This window comes from Coturnix japonica, chromosome 2 (assembly GCF_054131305.1).
Source record: "Coturnix japonica strain WE chromosome 2, WE-NBRP24, whole genome shotgun sequence".
NCBI classification, from domain to species: Eukaryota; Metazoa; Chordata; class Aves; order Galliformes; family Phasianidae; genus Coturnix; species Coturnix japonica.
Window position 1 is genome coordinate 11,991,251 of NC_140664.1, and position 21,689 is coordinate 12,012,939.

At 41.9% G+C, this 21,689-nt stretch overlaps 1 protein-coding gene across 3 annotated transcripts in view; it reads right to left on the bottom strand.

Annotated features, from left to right (window-relative positions):
* Positions 1-1,158: 1,158 nt before the first annotated feature.
* The window catches only part of DEPTOR (DEP domain containing MTOR interacting protein), a 63,435-nt gene continuing 42,904 nt past the window's right edge, over positions 1,159-21,689 (bottom strand). For all 3 annotated transcript variants that reach the window (XM_015856230.3, XM_015856229.3, XM_085539359.1), the window contains 5 exons: positions 20,717-20,902; positions 20,019-20,153; positions 17,542-17,612; positions 16,989-17,093; positions 1,159-2,641 (listed from right to left, as the gene is read on the bottom strand). In XM_015856230.3, coding sequence (XP_015711716.1) covers positions 2,513-2,641; positions 16,989-17,093; positions 17,542-17,612; positions 20,019-20,153; positions 20,717-20,902 — 626 coding nt within the window. In that variant the 3' untranslated portion in view covers positions 1,159-2,512. The remainder of the gene's footprint in view (positions 2,642-16,988; positions 17,094-17,541; positions 17,613-20,018; positions 20,154-20,716; positions 20,903-21,689) is intronic.

Sequence of the window (21,689 nt, forward strand, 5' to 3'; positions counted from 1 at the left end):
GCAGGGTGTGTATTGCTGGGTGTAGACAAATGGCCTTTTAATTGGAAATAATACATTCCACCATTCAGTTGTTAAATCTTCATCCTTTGTGGTGTTTCTTTTTAACAAAACACTACACTTCATTGCACAGATCATTTGAATACCTTTGTCATACTGAAGAGGGAAAGAACTAATTAAATCCTGGATTGCTAATCAAGTTGAGAACACAATATGGAAATTCCCATTAAACACTGGGCAACTAATGGTGCTCAGATTGTAATGGAGACTAATGTGGCTTGCAAATGAAAACGCCATATCCGATCTGCAATATACTGATATGCGGAGATTTCTCCCTGCCCCCATTCCCTCTCTTTTTACTGAAGTCGAAAGTGCACTCCGTAATGCATTATTAAGCTAAATTCTGACCCAGTTTCTTAATTATCTGTAAGCTACAGGGAACTTGTAGCAGAATATTAACTAAGGCAAGAGACGTAAGACAAGAGAACTCACCATGGTAGTAGAGAGAATTATTAACATTTTGCTAAGAAAATCCTTCACATTTTAATATTTAACCTAGCCTAACATGCTGAAGTTATGTTTTAGAGAAGTACAAAGTATATTTCAACCAAGCCACTAAAACAACCCAGGAAAAAGAGAAAATAAAAGTATTTGGGGAAGCACTGCTGGATTCACAAAACCAAAAACCTGTAGCATGCTGATATTTTTCTGGGACAAAGTAATTTTCCCAATCTTTTCTCTTTAGACAGCTGTCACGATCTCATGTAACATGATGTGCTGAACTGTTTATTCTAGATGAACTGTATAATATGATCTGATAAGGATTATACAATGTGTACGACAATTTTGGGCGTGCATTAAGAATAAACAACTGCTGCACTAAATGACAACTTGGAAGAACCTTCCAAGCATATTTGTGCCTGGTTAGTATCAACCCAGTGGTTTCATTCATATAACTCCCTGCAAGGGGACACATTAATGGAATATGAGAAGGTTCCCTGGTTAAAAATCAACCCTGGCTATACTACACCTGAAACAAAGAATACATGGACTTCTACCTACAAAGCTGCAAATGTATGTAGTTTTGAAGACATACTGTATCTACAAAGTAATACATAGAAGTGTTTGAGTGAGTGAAAAACATACTGCAGGAGCAATGTATTCAGTGAGAACAATCTTTAATATAAAACATATTTCAAAATTAATTGAGGGAAAAATACTTTCCCCATCCCAAAGATGAAGGATTTTTGGTATACTTACATAGAAGTTCAAGCTTCAATTGCAAAATTTAGACAGCAGAGAAAGATTGCAATGTATACCCAGAATTGTGTGGACAAGGATGTACATATTCAGCTCAAAGACCAAAGAATGTCCATGGAGTCCAATCACCACAGGGCTAAGAAGTCACCTCGGTCAGCAGAATATAGAATTTTTATATATTATTATCTTTTTAAAGATTTGTTCCATAAAATCATCAACAAAGAAATCCTACATTTTACAAATGAGTAAGAGTCAGTTAAATACTATTTTTTCTATTAGTAATAGTGTCAAATGCAACTTATGTGGCAAGTTTGTAGCTTGCAGAACATTGATGATTTGAAAGTGCTAATGAGCTTAATGTACATTCATGTACATTGCTTCAATTTGAAGTGAAGTTTCTCTATGGAGCACCTGGATATGTCATTGCTAATGCTAACACTGTGAACTTCCCACCTCTCCCCACTAAATATTCTTCTTCTAGGAATAAAGGTGTCTGAAAATTCTCCAAAGTGACAAACAATGAGACTGAGAAACCTTTCCTTTCTGTATACGAAAACAAACAAAAAGCAACACTTTGTAGTTGAGTACCTGCATCTGTGCTTCAGCATCTACACAAATTGCCTGATTTTCAAAGGCCAGATTGCTTTACTTTGTAAAAGCAGCACATGTTCTCACACTTGCATGGCGTTGTCTTTTTCTTTTAGAATAATCACTCTGCTCTATCAGGCCCAAACATCCACCCCATAGTATCCTCTACAGACCACGAACACATTTGTTTCACAGCTCCTTTGTGTTCGGTGGCAATAAAGCCAGCAGTCAGTCAGCTCTCCACGACCAGAGGATGTTTACCCACGTCAATATGTCCCGCACGCCGTCTGTGACATCCTGGCTCACAGTGTATGTGGTTCTTTCATCTCCTGAAGTGTTTGATCCAGTGGTGGACTGTGAGGAAATCTGCACGGCCTCTTAGGTGGGAAACCACTCTGACGGATGCAGACTTGGCTGGAGAGACAACCCAAGGGCCTTTCCTTTGTCTTTGACAAGCAAAGAGAAGTTCTTAGTGAAAACACGCTGGTATCTATTGCTTACTTCTCAGCATAATAACCAGTGCTATTATTGTTAAATGAAAGAGAACCCCCCTTCCCCAAAAGCAAAATCATCTACTTGGACACAGAAAGTGGTGCCTCTGTGTGTCATGCTGCCTCGTGATTGGCTGTTTTCCCACAAAAGCGTCCCAGTAAGAGATCCCTTCTTCTCAGGACTCTACTTCTTCCATCACTTCCATGACAATCGTTCGTGGGCCTGTCAGGATGAGGTTGCTCACTGTCCTGTAGTCCACATGGAGAACGTTCAGACCGTTGACGGAGACGACAAATTGACAAACCTGCAGAGAGAGACAAGTAGCAAAAGTTGCACGTTTCGCTTTCTGTGTCAGTTTACTTAACAACACGTCAGCCTTACACCCAAAAATCCCCATAACTCTTCGTGGTGTCCTATTCAGTACTCTTAAGAAAAACACATTCCCTATTTTGACGAGTCCATTTTCCTTCTTTCCTTCTATCTTTTTTTCTTTTCTTTTGATATTACTGCAGCTTTGAATGCTGTGGCTTTTGAAGTCTTACATCATTGTGGTGTTTTTTTTGTTGTTGTTTTCTTTTTTTTTGGGTGTTAACATCACAATTTCAATTGTGCTATGCAAACAATATAGGACAAGACAGCTCTGGCCACTGCAAACAGGCTGCTGCCTCTAGTTTGAAATGATTTGGACAGTCTGTGATAATCACCATGAATACAGGACCAGAGCAAAGCCTGGGTCACCAGACTGCCCCAGATCCTCCACCAGTACATGCTGAACCCAAAGGGATCGGATCCCAGGTCATAATACCATGGAAAACAAGTCAGTAGTAAGATGGATTAAAATGCTACCATCATTTTCAGGAGATATTCCTCCCCAGACACCAATACTGTAAAAAAGGCATAAAGGAAAAGGAAGATATCCAAACTTACTCCTAAAAAACACTGAGCCTTTCCTGGCTCTAATCATAATATCGCAGTATTTGTTTAGAAGGTCGAAAGTGTGTGAAGTCAGGATTTGTGTTTTTAATGATTAAAAATAAAGAGCCTGAAGCAAACAATAATATCATCCTGATGTTTCAATGAAAACAATACATTCCATAGAAGATTATCTTAATCATAACCGATCTCGAGCCTGAATGAAGTCATTAACAGCATGTCACTGTAGAAGTTCTTTTATTTTATATTTTAACTTTTTATATTTAGAAAGAAATGCAACACAGGAATGAGTGCAGGAGGGGTGGGAAACAGCTCTGCCACCTTAGATGCTAGCCCTAAGCCAGACTTACTCACATCATCTCATTTAACTTCTGTGCATTAGCTACCTTCCTCCACAAGAAAAGGGGATTTAATGTGGTGAAACTCAACTTGTATTTCTGCAAAATGAACAGGATGCAGTTATCAATGTTCCATTTAGGGAAAATTATAAAGGAAGCAAGACCAAGTAAAAAATATCATGTTCCATCAGAAGGGCTACTGTTGCTTTTACTCTCTGCTCCTTTAAGCCACAGGGACAGCAGCAGCAGCCCCCGAAGGTTTGGCACACCTCTGTTTTGCATCTCACCCCATCAAACTCAGAACTGCTCAGCAGAGCTGAAGATGGGGAAGTCCACCTTCCTGGTAGCCTCAACAAGCACCAGAGTATTGCAGTCAGTTCTACCACTTGAACACTTCCATGGCAATATGGCTGAATCTTTCCTATTCACTCCCATGCTATTTCAGCTGCAAACAGCTCTGGGAAAACACTTCAGATTTTGCATGCAGACAAAGTTTTCTGAATTTTAAGGTTTTTGATTGAAGAGGCAACCCTCTTCAGGGTGCCTCAATTAGCATTTGAGATACACCTATTTAGCTTAAAATGCAAATTCTTGCAATACACATAGGTGTCTCAGCTCCCAGCAGTATTTCCTAATGCTTTGGGATGTCTTTCCAAGATTGTATCAAGTTTTATTGAATTATAGCTCTGGCTCCCAAACAATATTTTGTTTGATTTAAAACAGACCTGCAGAAATAACATCGTCTCTTCTGGCTTAATGCAGGTTTTGGAAGTTGAGTGGTTCTTGTTTGTTTTGCTGCTGCCTATTCTCAGACTTCTCGAGTTACCAGAATCCTAATGCGTGGGACTTGTGTTTGGCCAGGGACAGGCACACAGACGTGTGATGGATACATCTGCACTCTGGATCCTATGCGGGGCATTCAGGGGCCCTCAGGAAGGTTCTTGGCAGTGGAACAGACCTTCCAGACAAGCCCAAGTCTCACACCAGGGCTGCAACTGTATAAACACAGATGGGCACTGCAGCAGAGAACAGCCATCCATGTGCCAAAGAGTTGCACAAGACAAGAGTTGACACGCCTGCATTCCCAATGTGTTTTTTTCAGTGGATGCTCCTAACAGTAGCATGGCAGTGGGCTGCAGGGCCTGAGAACACTGTTCTTCATACCATCCTTTGCCCTGGATCCAAGTAGCAGTTACTCGTAGGTTCACCACTTTTAACAGATAGGTTTAGATGCAAAAAAGTCCACCCAAGTCAGATGAGAAATGTAGAAAGGAGGCAAAGGAATAGAAGACAGTTCATCTGTCCTAAAATTACATGAGATAAAGAGCTTGTCACCCTCAGGGCAGAAAGCTCTCTCCATGGCCATTATTTCACCTCTTCTCAAAGGCTGTATTTTCACATTCCATTTCACTCAGCAGACAAAATGTGGAGCCATTTGCTAGGTCCTACAGCCAGGACAAGGACAGAGGTTTTCATAATCCTCAGCCCTTTAAGGATGAGGGAAGGAAGCAGTGTCCTCAACTCAGCCCATTGTGTTCTCTCATCTTAGCTGTCCATCTAGTGCAGCATCCAGGATGGGAAATGGAATCCAGCACGGCTTCATACACGTTGGGTATCACAAGTGCTGCCCCAAGCAAGACATCACAGAGTGCTGCTCTCTTGGTGGAGATATAAAAGCAGTGATACCCAGTCAAGCTGAATATGGCAACCTACATATTATCCCAGGAATTCTCATAAGGCGGCCAGTTTACAAAATCTCAATGATTTAATGCTGCCATTTTTAAAAACACATTTCACAAAGCTCTAAGTGCTCAGCTCATAACTACAGCTGCTAAGGGCTTTGTAACTACAAACATACAGTTTCTCTGTTGGTTTCCACACATCAGTAACTGTAATAGATGGCAAACTGAAGTTAAAAGAGTCTCAGAGAGCCTTTTATTGCTCATTTCCACACAGCTCTCCAAGGAGCCTGATGAGAGATAAGCATCCATTTTTATCCCTCAGACTTCAAGAAATGACAAAGCCTGGAGTAAATTCCAACCATTTGGTTGCTCAGGATGTAATGATACCAAAAAAAAAAAAAAAAAAAAAAAGAGATAAGCAATAATGGTTAAACTATGTTAGGTAACACTGAAATGAAAAGACTTAATATTTTAAAATAAAATTTTACATTAATAAATCTTTATTGTTAACTACTTCTGTTTCCCACCCTGGCATACAACCACCCCCAGCAGTATGAATCCCCTCAGGATGACCCTAATATTTATAAATGCTACTGGGATATTATCTTAAGACCAGCAGTCACCTAGATCCCCAGATATTCAGGGGCTGTTTGTGGTTAGGATTTGGTTCTCTGTCCTTGTGGAGCTAGGCCTTGATTTCTGGACCTGAAGAAAAATCCTTGCCAAAATCCTTTATTACTTTGTACAATTAGAGGGCATTGTGAAAGATCATAGAATCATAAAGGATGAAAAAGACCTCTAAAATCATCAAGTCCAAATGTCCACTTGCTACCAATATTGCCCACTACACCATGTTCCTAAGATCGTGAAGAACTCGAAATTTGGCTAAAAAATGCTTTTTAATTGTACAGATTCAGTGAGTGCATCTGCAAAGCAAGTATCAGCCAGACAGAGTCCACTGACAGAGTGTTAGCATATCTCAAATCAGTCAGATAAGACTGTGGTTACAGTCATATTAACTGTACATCATATCAGATTTAACACTCCACTCATGATCTGTAAGCACACTGATTTCCGTGTCAGATAGCTCAGGACATGCTTGCTTCATTATTATTTCTTCTTATGATCTGAGGTGACAGCAGCGCCACACAGACAGCTTTGACATGAACCATTCCCAAAAAACATGGAAAATTGTGTTGGGTTTGGAGTTGTTTTTGAAACCTTACTTACATCAAATACAAATGATGAATTCAGGCAAATGTAGGAGTTATTTTCAAGCCTGGAAAATTCTGAAGCAATTTTCCTAAGAACTAAAATAAAAGCTTCTAAATATAACTTATTTCAGAGCTGTCTGAAGAAAAGTGTATTTTGACAATTTTACAGAATAAAATTGATAGCAGAATTTACAATGTAACTATTTCAGAAAGAAAAAACAAAATTAGTCCAGTGGAGGTGGATATGCTTTTCTTCTTGCTAAAGGAAGTTAAAATCATATCCATTTAAGAAATAGCCAGCTTAAATTCCTATTATAGAGATATCCTCTATAACTATAAATAAATGCTTTATTTTTTTCTTGTCCTGCTAATCCTATAGGGACCGGGATCAGCTGGCCAGTTTGAGCAGCTCAAGCTCATAATTGTTTCATGATGGTATTCTGCAACTGGCTGTGATCTTCCAGAAGAATAATTCTCCGTGTGTTACTGGGAAAGCCATGCATTAACTATGTGCAATCTGTAGGTGAGCCCAGCTCACTACTTGTCTCTGTAGTCACCAGTCCATGCCATCAATGGACATGATGTTCATTACTGGCACTTAAACAAATTGTGGCTGAAGGAGCAACGTTTTGCAATGGCCAGGAGCATGGGGATGTCTTAGGCAAGACGCCCATCAAATCAAGCTCTTGACACTTCTCAGTCACTTTTAATAACTTCAAGCCCAATTCTAAGGTAGAAGCCTTCCTGGCTGATTCCTGTTGTACACCAAAGGCTATTGCCCACAATTACTGCTAATCTGCTGAACCCGAGAAGGAGAAAGCTAAGTAAAAAAGAAAATACATTCTTTACTTCACTTGAATAAAAAAAGGCAACAGATCTTCTTTGGCTCTTGTTGTTTTGCTGACAGATTTCAGCAGGAGCACTTCACTGCTATGAGCACACAACATCTGGAATTCAGCATTTCAGCCTTCAGCGAGGCAGAAGGGGACAACCAGGTTTTCAGCACTTCAAAGTTAGAGCTGTGCCTGAAATGTGATTTTCCCTCCCTTGAGATGCCCCAGCTCCACCAGCGATGCTGGGAGCTCCCATCTCCGCCTCCTGCCCATGCTCCTGAGCAAGCAGATGGAAAACAAGCTGTGTGCTTTAAATCAGATTTAGATACGAAATATGAAAGAGTTGTGAAATGAGGAAAAGTCAGGGCTATCTAAAGCTAATATTTTGTCATGGGGGAACAAGATGCAACACTATTTTCACTTCTTATTGCATTCACCATTGAAAAGCAGTTACTTACAGGCAGATAACATGCAGGATTGCCATGAGTCAGTAGATTTGAGCTTATTACTCTATTATCACCTCCCAACACACAGCCAGGGTTTAGTACACAAAACACATGTGGTAACATCACCAAAGAAAAAGACTTCTTTTATTTAAGGATTAGAGAACCAATGAAACCAATGGTGGATAGGTGCTAATGCAGAAGAAGTAACTCCAAGGAAGTCTGAGGCCATGTAGCAATGGTAGAGCATGTGGGGTGGGCTTCATAGGCGCTGGTACAGGTGCTCTTCCTTTGCCATTAAGCACAGGAATACCTGTGTGCAGCAAACAGCCCAGCCTGCGGAGATACAGAGTTTGCCACCGTGGAAGAGCACCAGCACGACTCACCTCTTCAATAACCAAACACAGATGGCACTGATGTATTGCACACACTAACCTCTCCGTTGTGACACAGGAATTAGGAAAAGAGATGGAAATCATAGGTCCTATGCCTGCATTTAGATTTCTGCCTTTTTTTTTTTTTTTTTTTTTTCTTTTTTCCTCTTAGGAATTCATACATTCTTGCTAGAATTAGACAATCAAAGCTGGATGCTAACATTTCAGATATGACTGCATGACATCAGAAGGTTAAAAAACAGCGCCATGTCCATAGCTGAGGCTGTGGCATGAAACAGAACAAATTGCAGCTGTGTGCTCCGCTCTGCAAATATCTCTAGCAAATGTGCAATTGGCTGTAGAGTGGGTTGTGTGGGAGCAGGCAAGTGGCCAGGGCTTGCATAAACACAGGATTTTCTCTCTAGAGACACATTTCTTCTCCAGTCCTTACCCCAGTGTTAAGTTGGCCTTCTGTCCCAGCACTAGGGAAGAAACTGGTTACCAGCAGAGCATGGGATGGCACATGGTAGAGAAAACCAATCTCATTACAGCACTGCAAACAGAACCGTGTAACTCTGATTCTGCATCTCCATCTGTGGCTGCTGTCTGGTAAGGATGGTTTGCTTGAGCAAAGCTTCACCACAGGCTACCTATGGATGAATTGCTCTAGTGGGATGTTTACAGAAAGCGTAATGTTCTTTATGGAAACAGAAAAAAGGGCCTGATTTTTTATTGTATTCCCAGCTCATATAAAACATGAGAAAATAAACAATGTTGACATAAAAACTAATTTAAGTGCAAATCATCAGAGTCTAATCAGTGGCCCCAACTGGACAGTGGTGGCAAACAACCAACCCAACCTGAGAACAAGCAGAACATCCCCATGAGTGAAACTGAGATGGACAGAACTGCAGCAGCAAAGCAAACCGGCATCCTTAACTTCATGAACATTTTTACCAGACCAGCCATGAAAATGTTAAATAACTCAAACAGCTGAAGGCGGGTCTGGGTGAAACACTGCATTAGGATGTCTTAGCTTCGAAATAGCTTTTTCAATGCTTTTCTTGACCCTTTAGTCCTCTTTTTTCTCTGACATCTACACTTCTACTTGAGGTACAGTACGGACAAGCTACAGAGCTAAAAGAAAAAAAAAACACTGATGAGTTAAGAACTTTATATATCAATTTTCTTGCAAAGTCAAACGTAGTTGGACCAAATGTTAGACTGAGTGTAGCCGGTTTAGGGCCCATATTAATTAAACAAAAATAGATCCCAGTCTCACTCAAAGGAGTGGAAGGGCGGCCTGATCTGTTGGGCATCTGTAGCACCCTCCTTTAGTGAGACTGCAGTGAACACGAGTGGTCGGCGCCATTTGAGGCAAACAGCTGCTCTCTGTTTTCATGGACAACGGTGCAATTGTTTCTCCATGTGTTCGACTAGCTAAACAGAGCCCCGGCTTTAATGCAACATGTTTCCCTAATCATTTGCTTACAGCAATAAAGGAAGCCAGCTTGTGTCATGAAGAGGGACAAAAAAGCACGGGGAGAAAGGTGAGGAAGGTGCCTGCGCACCGCAAATCAGCCAGGCACAATCACTGCAATGGGCACAGTCAGTTCACCATCATCTGAGGACCTCTTCAAAGCTCCAATGGGAATGGGTATCCCCATCACACCCAATAAACTGCTCTTTACTATGAGAGCAAAAGGAGCTTAAAAGCCAACATTTTGCTGTACTGGGCTCTTATTTTATGTCTTTTTATAGACTTTATGAAGCCCTTTCTTTCAGAATTTAGCCAGTCTGCAGAAACCCATTAGTGGTCTAAGCTTTTGAGATAAGTCCACTCCTCAGAGAGCCTTGGCTATCCAGGAGTGATCTGCAAGATCCTAAGAAGGCTCCAGCAAGGGTAAGATCACAGCTGTTCTGGCTGGCACTAAATCTCACCATTAAATGGGCTATAGACCCTGCTGGAATTTGAAAGCTGTATCAAAACACAAGCACAGCACTGTTTCACTGTGCAGCTGAAACCAAGGCTGCTTTCTCTCTGTCTGAATGGCTACAGCTGTAAGACTTCAGAAACAATCAAGAAAGCACTTTCATAAATGCATGGTGTTCAGATACCTAGCTTATCCTGCCATAAGACTCCACTTACTTAAAAAAAGGTTTCTTAAACCTACTTTGTATGAATGTGACTAAATTTAGCAAATACACTGACCCCCAATTATGAAAGTATACATATTTTTTTTTCTTTCCAAACTGTTATTTGCTGATAAAAAAGAAGCCAATGTGCAGATGCAAGTACAGTAGGTCACTTGTTGCCCAACAGAGGTTTAGGTGACTGGCCTACGAACACAGTCAATGCTAACACTAACTCCACCAGTGTTGAGGTAGAAAAAAACCTCTGCGATATTATGAAAGTTTCCATATTTTGCATAAAGTTTCAGCTGTTGCAAGGAAAAGGAATCTTATTTTATTACCTAGTGAAACTCTCTCTCCATGTTAAAAGAGTCTTCAGAAAAAAAATCACGGAGTTATTGAAAATGTAATACCATTTCATGATGTCTACAGGCCAAAATTCATACCTGGGGTAAGCCAGTACTAAACCTGTAAGTTAGGGGGGAAAAAGGAAATTCACTGTTAAAGGTGAAATTTGTACTGAAAAAAAAAACTAAACCAAGTCCTCCCTTGATATTTTACATAGTAATTCCCATTGCCTTAATTCTTATAGGACATTAACAGTCTCTCCAAAGTGACTAATACGGGTCAAGATCTCTTGAGGCTCGTGTTATTTCCTTGAACACACAATGCAATGTTAAGATGTGCTTCTCAGTAAGAGAACTGCCATCATACTTCTACAAGGCAACAATCCCAGCACAGTTAGATTATCAGGGCTTTAGGGAAGACCCAACCTATTGGAAAGAGGTCAGTAAAAATAATGGGAACTACTTCTTTAGGCTAACAAAATACACCCCCTGGAGATGGAAACTTGGAGATAATTACAGATGCACCAGCTCAGCTCACCAGCTTTTATCTTCAGCACATGATGCACACAGACCAAACTGAGGAAGGCACAGAGTAAGAAAATCCAGGCACTGATTCATGCATTGATTAGGAAAGCAGGGTGACTGCTACACATGCTGTTGTAAAGAACAACATGCCACTAGCCCGTTTTTCATGTTGATGGCAGAGTTGAGTATTTTCAGATTCACAAACATGTGATCTCTTTCGACTTCTCTTGAATCATCATGTTACTAACACAGCTGTCTCACTGCATTTTCCTTTATTTTAGAGTGGATTTTTGCTAAAGACTGAGTGGTGGAAGAAGAGCATCCAAAATGTTGACCATTATATTCTTACCAGGTGCTTTGATAAAGCTTCTACATGGAAGACAACAGACCTTTCTGTTATAGTTTATAACTACATATGATCAAAAATTAACACAGTCACTTAGGGAGACATTTGAAACTTACTTACACATCTATTTTCAAGCACTACAGAAGTGGCACTCATCACGTGCACATTTAGCTCTGATTCTTCTCTATTTATGGACAAGTTATGAAAGCAGTTTGTCAGCAGCTTTTTTTGAGTGTTCACATTACTAAATACACTCATTCTGAACGCACTCTAACGTAATTATCAAAGTCAGCAGCTAGCTGATAAAACCGCTGAAGGAAAATACCAACCTGCCTCAGTGTTTTCATGCTGTAATTGAAAACAGATGGCAACTTATGTAATTTATGCTTTTCTACAACCAGTAACAAGTTGGGATAAGATAAGAATTCTTAGACTGAATTGCATCTGCTTCAACAACACCATATGCTAGTGCACAGTATAAATATTTATCCAAATCATCTTCTCGTTTAAAGCTCAGTCACATGAGATAGCAGAAGCACCCTTTGGATACCTTAAATTAGCACTGAAGCATCTTCCTGGTGCTTAAGGGGTTAGAGCCACGGCAACAAATAACAAGGTATTCTTCCTCTCCTGGGTTTTATGGAGAGGTTTAAATTGGAGGCACGTTCATTGTACCATCCTTACAGAAGTCTCTAATTTCAAGCTCCCACCAGGCTGCCTTCAGGAGTTATGAAGAATTTTCTCACTGTGATATCTGTTCTTTTCCACTTTTCCCACTATTCTATATAACACTGGAGATTGGCCACAGCCAGAGATGGGCTATTTTTTTTTCCATGGGGAACACACATTGCCAATTTTTAGAATTTTTAGGCTGGTGATCTTGTCAAAAAGCTGAGCCACCACTGCTTCAGTCTGAGGTCAGACTGGCAAGGATCATGGAGCGGATTTTGTGTTTCTCTGGCAGCCCAGAAATCATTCAACCTGCTGAGAATTTCACAGTTCAAGCTTCTTGCTATTGCAGGAATAGAAGACATTGGCAGTTCCTCTGATGCTACATGCTTTTGAGTCATCTCGAAGTCAGCACCTTACAAAAGAACTGTCAGTTCTTTTGGTTGCAGGCCTGTAATATCAGGACTGCTCTGAAAGCAATGCCTCCTATTTTATTGTATTGGTCCACAACGTCAGAGACAGATATTGATGGTATAGCAATAGAGGCTGAACCTTCCCCCCAGTGTTCAATTACATTTTGTTGTTATGTCACATGGCAGCATGAGGGTCAGCTGACAAAATGGCATCTGGCATGAAATAGCATATAATGCAAAGGGATTTCACTGAATTCCTCCATGTGGAAAAAAAGAGCACCCATTGACATTTATCAGTGTTTGTTTGCTGGACATTTATGGAGACCAAACAGTGGATATGAGCACAGTGATGCAGGTGGGTGGTGCATTTCAGCACTAATGACAGCAACAGTGAGTTACCTCCGCAGGTGCAGTTACGAGTGCAACATGCAGACTGTATCAATGGTGAAAATGCACAACTAACAGTGGTGGCTATATTGAAAAATAGATTTTTATAGCTGAGAATTTACTCTACCACGCAGTGTTCTTTTTCTATCTGTTGTCATTTCCATGGAAAGAAACAGAAGATATTACTTTCAGAGCAACCTGTGGGTTTTTTGACCATGGCAGTATCTGGATTCTAAACAGTAATCAAGCAGTGCCTACCTGAGTACTGGACTTCATGGCCCCAACAGACCCTGATAGCAATTACATTCTACGAAACAGAGGTTACTCAATAGCACTTGAGATTTGGCTCTTAGCCTGCCAGTGAATTCATCTGAGAACCTGGCCTTGAAATAATCATTTGAGAATGTAAAGGATGATGGCACAGACTAAAATTTATGAGACTGACCTCCTCACTGTGCCAGCTTTTAAAGATCAGCAGCAGAACAGCACCAGACTGAAATGATCCCGGCTGTGTCCCAAAACCCCCTAAGTACTATTGGTGACCAACCAATACATGCATGCCAAAGCCTCCTTCTACTAACAGAAAGGACGAACTAGAGTAGGGTAAAAAAGATTGAGTGGCCATTGGAACTCTATGTGATTCAAAAACCTTATGTGTAACGTCTATAAACATTATTTGTTTATTATCAATCTAAGCAACTGGATACTCTTTAGTGTTCTGCGAAGGTTACAGTGGGTCAGTGATTTCTCCAGCCAAAAGGATGAACAGACCATCAGCAAAGTTAACAGTAAACTTGACTTTTTCCTAGGCCTCCCACCAAGGTTGGGCTGCTTCACAGCTTGCACTGCTGCGACGATGTCAGGCCAAATAACAACATGTAACATACAACTTCAGTCATCAGTTTGATGACTGTGTAGCCTTTCAAAAATACTTGAACTTCAAAACCAGAGATTAGCTTAAAGAATTAAAGTGAGAAAAGGAGGACAAGAATTTTCCTGCCAACAACTGGCAATATTTAGCGGAGACCTGAATTTTGCAGCCAGCCAATTGGGAACATTAAAGCAACCTCAGAACTTCAAACCCCTGCTTTTCCTGTCTTCCCTTCTCAGTCTGCTGACGACAGCAGACAGTAAAACAGAGCTACAAATAACTTGGACGTGTGCATTGCAACACTGATTCTTTTCATAGCCCCATATCGCCTCCAGCTTCTGCTCACTAATGCGCTTACAGCCATTAAACTCCTCCAACGCTGCCACAGGCAACAGCAATTCAGCAGATCAGGTCTAAAAATACTTTTATAAAGATAATTGACAATATATTTATTAAATTATTTGTACTGCTTCAAACTTGTAAACTCAAGCTGTAAATGGCAGTCCCACTTTACAGGCCCAGAAGAGGTGTCAAGGCTTGACATCACGAAGCTAATATCTGCTCACACCTCTTCAGTAGGCTGTGCTTGTAATTTTCTCAGTGTTAAATTGCCTTAGCAGTGCTGCTGAAGAGGCTGTAATGTGGTGGTGAGTGCTTCCACACCAACACACGTATTGTGGGTCCCTTCCAGCTCAGGATACTCTGTGATTCTGTTTTTGGGTGGTCCTGTATGGAGCAAGGAGTTGGACTCGATGACCCTTATGGGACCCTTCCAACTTGGGATATTCTGTGATTTGATGATTCTATGATCATGGAGACCCAGGCATCCCAGCCACTCTGCCCAATGTGGACCTCAAGATCATTGCTTGTGGCCATGTGTTCCAACCCAATCTCATTGAAATTTCTGCTGATGTTCTCCATTCATGGAGCTTTGGCACAGGCCAGGATCCCATCCAAGCACAGACTGAAAGCAGGACACCACGGAGTCCTTCAGGTAGATTAATATAGGAACAGTTACTGCTTTATATAACATACAGTGGATTTTGAAGTGCTCAAAGTGAGATGGTACAGTGAGATGGCAGGCAGCAGTCCCCTCAGAACACTGTGTCCAGCATAATGCAAAGACAGGAATATAATGCTATCCAAGAGAGATAAGTAAAAAATCACAGGCTTTACAAACAAAGATGCTTCCTGGATTCATCTCCTTAGGAGGAAAAACCCTGTTGCTACTGCCAAAAACTTTTCTACAAACTGTAATGCCAAGACTTGGCTCTTCTTCAAATTCTTGCCCTTTCATCATAGCCAACTTTCCGTGTTAGAGCTTCTTTGGTGCCATACTCTGAGCAGGCTGGCAGACAAAAGCCTCCTACTCCAGGCCACCAGGAGTTACTGTGCCCAACTGCCTGTCTTCAAACTACCCCACCTGCAGCTTCCATCCAGTGGAAGTTTTATGTTCAAGGAGCTGTCATGATCATATGACTCCTTTAAACCTGCCAGATTGAAGAGTACTATGAACAGATGGATTAAGAGACACAGATTTAAAAAAATAAATAAATCACATACCAAACTATAATTTACATACTCACTGCCATTGGAACACTTCAAGAAATATATATATATTTACACAAAGATAGAAGCTTTGTAAATAACCAGATAGACCCTTCGGGCAAAATCAGGGTGATTTATTCCAGTTTTACTTTCTAAAACACCATTTACTCCCACCAGGACAGGGCAGTCTTCTACATTCTTGCTGTTGTGAGTGAATCGGGTAAACCACAAAACCAAAGGCAAAAACAAACCCAAACCCCACTATCATAGAATCATAGAATCACCAAGGTTAGGGAAGATCTCCAAGATCAGCCAGCCCAATTGTTCACCTACCACTAATATTTTCCTTTTAAACCACATCCCTTAGTACAACAGCTGTTTCTTGAACACCTCCAAGGTTCAGTAACTACATTCAGCTCTAAATGTAGCTCTAAACTGCAAAGTTCAGAAGCAAAATCTCTAGGATTACACCTAAGGCATAACACCTAAGTGTTATTTTTATGAGCCAAGTTTCAGAGCAGACCTAATCTAGTGCTAGCTCCTAATTCTAAGCCTAGAAGATGCTGTAAATTACTAATACTCCCAATTTAAGAACCTAGAACACACACATGAAAACATGTACCATTTTTAAATTTAATCCCTGTATATTTTAGGCAAAATTACTTTTCAAAAGCAATATTCCTCATATGAAAATTCCAAATGCATGTTTAATGTATGTATTTTATAAAACATATTGAAAAATCCAGTTCCCTTACGAACTGAGCTGTTTGCCAGCAGAATGTGTCAGGTGCTGCCTGTAGCAAGGGTTTTGGCTGCCCTAATTCAAGAGAAGTAAAATCTTCAAAGACAGAACATTCTTGCAAGTTTCATAAAAAAAATCAGCACCCAAAGAGGAGAAACTCCTATTGTGTATTGTTTGCAGAGGATGCTATGGTGCATCCAGCACTGTGCAATAAGCAGATCAGGAAGCATATGCCAAATGGGTGGGAATACATGAGTGAGAGAGATGAGGAGATGGATTAGAAGGCAGGATAAAATTAAGGGGAAACTGAGCTACTCATAGAGTTCATGTGAAACCTTCATTTTTGGTTTTATGATGCTAGAAAACATGATATAAGCTGCTCATTTGCAGCCTGGACACTGGAGTAGGTGTAGCAATTATTTTCATAGAATCATAGAATCCATGGATTTGAAAGAGATAATTACAAGTCATCTAGTCCAACTGCCCTGCAATGAACAGGAACATCCACAGCTAGATCAGCTTGCTCAGAGCCTGGTCCAGCCTGGCTTTGAATGCCACTGGAAGTTCCTGTTCTACTGAAAGTCATCCCTGCCCACAGCAGATGGGTGGAACTAGCTGATTTTAGAGACCCATCCAACCCAAACCATTCTGTGATTCTATGAAGAACCTCAAGGACAGAAAAAATGAAGGAGGAAGAGGGTGAAAGGCAACTGAAATGAATGATTATAAACACATCTGAAAGGCACTCAGCCCAGGAAACAAGAGTACCTCCCACTGTCCAAGTACAGGCAGCCCAAGACCTTCCCCAAGAAGCCCAAACATCACAGTAAAGCATCCCTCTTTGAGCACGCACCTTCATGCCAGCTGCAGCCGCTGGCCCGCTCGGGTCCACAGCCTGAATGTGGCATGGCTTGCTGCCTCGCACCACGAAGCCCCAGCCAACTGCATCACCAACGATCTTGAAAGAGAAAAGAAAGAGGTGAGCACTACTAGCACTGTGATACATCTGAAATCAAGACAACTCCTTTTTACTGGACACTGTATGATAATATTTTATCAAAGACTGTGTACAGTCTCTTATAAGATATGGGAAAGGCGCTATGCCTTTTCCTTTCAACAAACTTTTCCTTTGTTGAACTAGGAGGCTGCAAAATGCAGCGCCTTCCAATGACTTTATGTGTCTTTATGTAATTTCACAACCCATTCAAGTCAGCAGCACTGCAATAACATAAAGACAGGATAAACAAGTACAGAATCAGACACGAACTGTGTGGTAGTACTGATAACGGATTTTGGGACTTAAAAGTACAAACTTAGCAAGTGCAAATAAGCACTAATTATCCCTTCAGAAAATGTCTGTTTGGATTACCTCAGGCAACACACAGAAACAAAGACCAGAGACATACTGTAAAAGTTTTTCTGACGTATGGAGCTCCGGGCATCAAAAGCTCATCAGCAGTCACCGGTCTCTTTAATACTGTAGGGATACATAAATAAATATTCAATATAAGCATTCATCTGGAGCCTCTCCTAATAAATAACACACAGTGTTGGAACATCTTGTCCTTCTGTCCCACATCCCATACAAACTTCAGTTCTTGCAGTCTTACTTGAAAGAAGCAGAGGAGCCAAGGAAAAGTCCACAAAATAACTCTAAGCACTAATGATGAGATCTTTGGAAAACAGGGATGTTCGGGCAACAAACTTTGTTGTCTGCAATCAGCATCCACTGAACACATCCACGAGCATTAGAAAACTGGCCAACCTCCCTGGCATGAATAAACTAATTATAAAGTTCTGTCAAACCAAATGAATACCATTCTGCGTATCTTTCTGTCTGTACATGCTTTACAAGATGGAAGGCAACGGAAAGATATATATAGTTTACTGTATTTGCCTACCTCACCTTCCAAATAAGGACTGCTTTTCAATAGTAATTAATGATTTTGATGATGTCTGCCTCTTAAGCCACAGATCAAAGTTAAAATTTCTCCCAGATTGTATTCTGAGACATTCTTGAGTTTCTTAGTGATGCTCATGGAAGTAGGAAGAACTATTATGTACAAACCAATACGTCATTTTCTTCTTTCCCATGGATTTTGGCAAGTGGTCATTGAGCCACTGACAATTTACAAAGCATGTCCGTTCAACTTAAAAAGCCTGGATGACTGTCCTCAGTCAACAAATCAGCTTCAGATAAACCATTCACACAGGACACCCTTGCATGCCTCCCTTCATTATACCTTCAGAAATCTTGTTTGGTAATTGTTTTCCTACATGACTGGTCAAGTCATGGCCTGCTTCTTTAAAAGGATTTTCCTTCAATGAACTCATCTGACAAGACACCTCTGTTTTCTATTTACATCTGCAACCTTATGCTAACCTATGCGAGGTGATGTGTGGATCTGTACTTGTGCTGCAAGAGGAATTACCCTAAGGCAGATTGTGTTTAAAAACAAACAAACAATATTTTATGAAAGGGCAGCATCAGCTTCTTCTTTTTCTTCCAGTGTTGTATAATCAGTTGCATTAAAATAAACTTGTTCTCACAACTCATGGGTTGACACTTCACATATAATTAAACTGTAAGTGAATGGAATAGCTGACATGCTTCAGATTTTGCACACACTTATGGAGTGTGCATGAATGCTGCTTTATCTATCCCAGAAATGTTTCCAGGCTGTAATTAATGGTGTACTGGAGCCAAAGGGTTCAGGACTACCAACACTGTCAGAGCATTTCTGGGTAACATACCTGAGAGATATTTTGCCAAGACATAATGCTGTGGCACTTTTAATAGAGGGACAAACACATGAGAAGGTGGCAATGAATGCCCAGCAGCAGCTTACAGTTAGCACTGGCTTTAAATGGCAGCACTCCTTTGAAGGCGTCTACCGAAGCCTTTCTGTGTGCACAATGCTCCCCATACCTCTGGCAGTGATGCAGCAGCCAGCTGCACTGCATACATCTGCCTGTGCAACATCCCTGCCTTCCCACCTCCTGTAGGACAGACCAACCTCCAAATGCCTCATGCAATGACATAAGTGTCCCCACATCCAAACACACAACAAGCCTCAAAATGACCTCCTGCCCACCAGTTGTATGCTTGCTTCCACTCAGAGCAGAACAGGGACAATCATACTGAATCCAAACTAGCAGTGAGCACAAAGGGGAGCATGGGCTTGGAACCTCAGGGCTCCTTCTGAGGGAAATACAGGGGCTGAAACAATATCTATTGCAGTCTGTTTTCCCCTTCACAGATGTACAATGAGAAACAATTTTAACCAGGCTGTGGAAGAATGGGCACATTTAACCTTCCTGTGTGGGGTAGAAAATCCTTTCAAAAAGAAAGCAAACCTCACCACTACTACTACCTTCCCAAACAGACCTGTGTAAGACCTAATTAATGAAGGTGTTGCAATGGCATCAGACAGGCACTAACAACGCTTCCTCCAGCTCTAGATGCTGTTGTGTTCTGAGCTGTGTTATTCCATAACAGCTCCTGCGGCCACTGGACAGTTAAATACTCCCATGACTTATGCCAAAAGAATGTTTCAAGGAGGAGGTTTGGGTTGGCCGAGGGCTTGGCAGTGCAGAAGCGAAGCTGGCTCTCTGGCTGCGTGTCCTCCTAGGAGATAAACTGCAGCTCCAGACACAATTATGGGCTTGGTGCTGAGATTACAGGAGGCAGACGTCTGGCTTGCATTCAGCAAGGCTGGGTGATGCTAATAGCCCCCCCCCCAAACTCATGATGCAGTGAATTTTTAATCTACCCTTGAAAAGATAAAGTTAAATGAGACGCTGAGCATTCCTCACATCCCCTTCTCCCAAACAAATGCCTGCACCCATCTTCTGTGTATCAGAAGCTGATGCTGGTGCTTACCAGACTTGGGGTTGCAGAGCACCGGGGGGCTGCTGCTGAGCGTGGGGCTGCTGCTGAAGTACCCACTGCTGCCACAGCTGCTCATGCTGCTCCTCCGCACTGCCGACACGATCTTTATCTCCTTGGTGGGGCTCACTGCAAAAACGCCGGTGTCAATTACTGAACACAGTTCTTTGGATTCTTTAAAACATCAGCAATAAGCCACGCTTTCACCTTCTCAAGGGGTCAACGTGCTATACGTAGAAAGGTCTGCATGAATATCGTTAACACCTTAGCTTACACAAGCTTATTGTTACACCTTAGCTTACATAGCATTTCAATATACAGAAAAAATTATTCCACTTCCCACTTATTCTTCCAGCTCCTGTTTGATGTTCCTGTGAAGCAAACACTGCAGGACTCCCTCCCCTTATTTTTCACAAAACCAGCACAGAATATACAGGGCAAATTACTTTGGGCTTGTGGGGATTTTAACGCATTCCATTTGTTCACAGACACTGATTTTTGATCTGCTATTGATACCAGAGTGAAAGCTATGCCAAGAGCTAGAGATTGGGTAAACTGAGATGATCCCTGCAGACAGGGATAGATGACTGTTTTTAGGTTAACAGTGAAACCCCTCGCACCAAAAGGATGCTGGAGGATGTTTAATGCCCCATGCAGTCACTCTACAGAGAGCAGTGTAGCTGATGAGTCACCTGACAGAAAACTGGTGTGCTTTCTGTTGTCATGGTTCTGCTTGCGCAGGCAAAAGGGGCTGTCGTGGCTTTCTGGCACCAGGCGAGACTTCTCGGTGAGCAGCTCCATCAGCCGCCGCCGCCGGCGGAAATTCATCCTGCACTGGTAGAGCAAGTTGCTGTCCATAAAATGGTGCTTGTTGGACACTGGAAAGAGAAAAGGATAGAGGTGTTTGGTGGGCCTGAAATCTGAGCAGAGCCATCTGCAGTGTGCCTTGGACATTCATATCCAAACATCCTGTCCCTCTCCTGTCCCTGCTGTGGGCTCGGAAGAGGAGCACGCCAACCCTGTATGCCATGTGGTGCTGCTGGTCCCTAGAGCAGACTTAGCTCCCTCAGATCTGTGCCAATGTCTCGCTCTCAGAAAGACACTCTCTGCCTGCGTCCTTCAAAGCCACGGGCAGCAGAAAAGTGAGACCTGTGTATTTCCTCTGTCTCAGCCACCACAGACACGGTGTCCCAGACACTTCCTGCATTCTGCTTCCTCTCCTTTGCCCGGATACGCAAGGTTTGGGAACAGGCACTCAGCCAAAAACTGCTTCTAACATAATGAACAGAAGTCTTAATTACAACCTGTTTTGACACCAACAGCAAATCCCAGGTTGCTGGCGAACACAGCGTGCCTGCAGCCTGCAGCAGCACCACAGTGTCTGTGCAGTTGCTGGTGCTGAAGCTGCCTCTTAATAGCGGTGTGAAGGGCAGCAGCCAGACGGAGCTGGTCCAGGTCCCAAAGTGCACAGCCTCCTCCAGGGCCGAGCTGTGGAAAAGCTCCCCTGAGCACTCCCAGCATAACTGCTGCAGGATCCCACACAGCTGCTGTAGAGGCTTTGGCTGCATTTTCTCCACCTTCATTCAGCTCCTCATCCTGCAGAACTTCCCACAATTGACCCTTTTCCACTAAGGATGCGGATCACGGTTGTCCAACCTTCAGCCT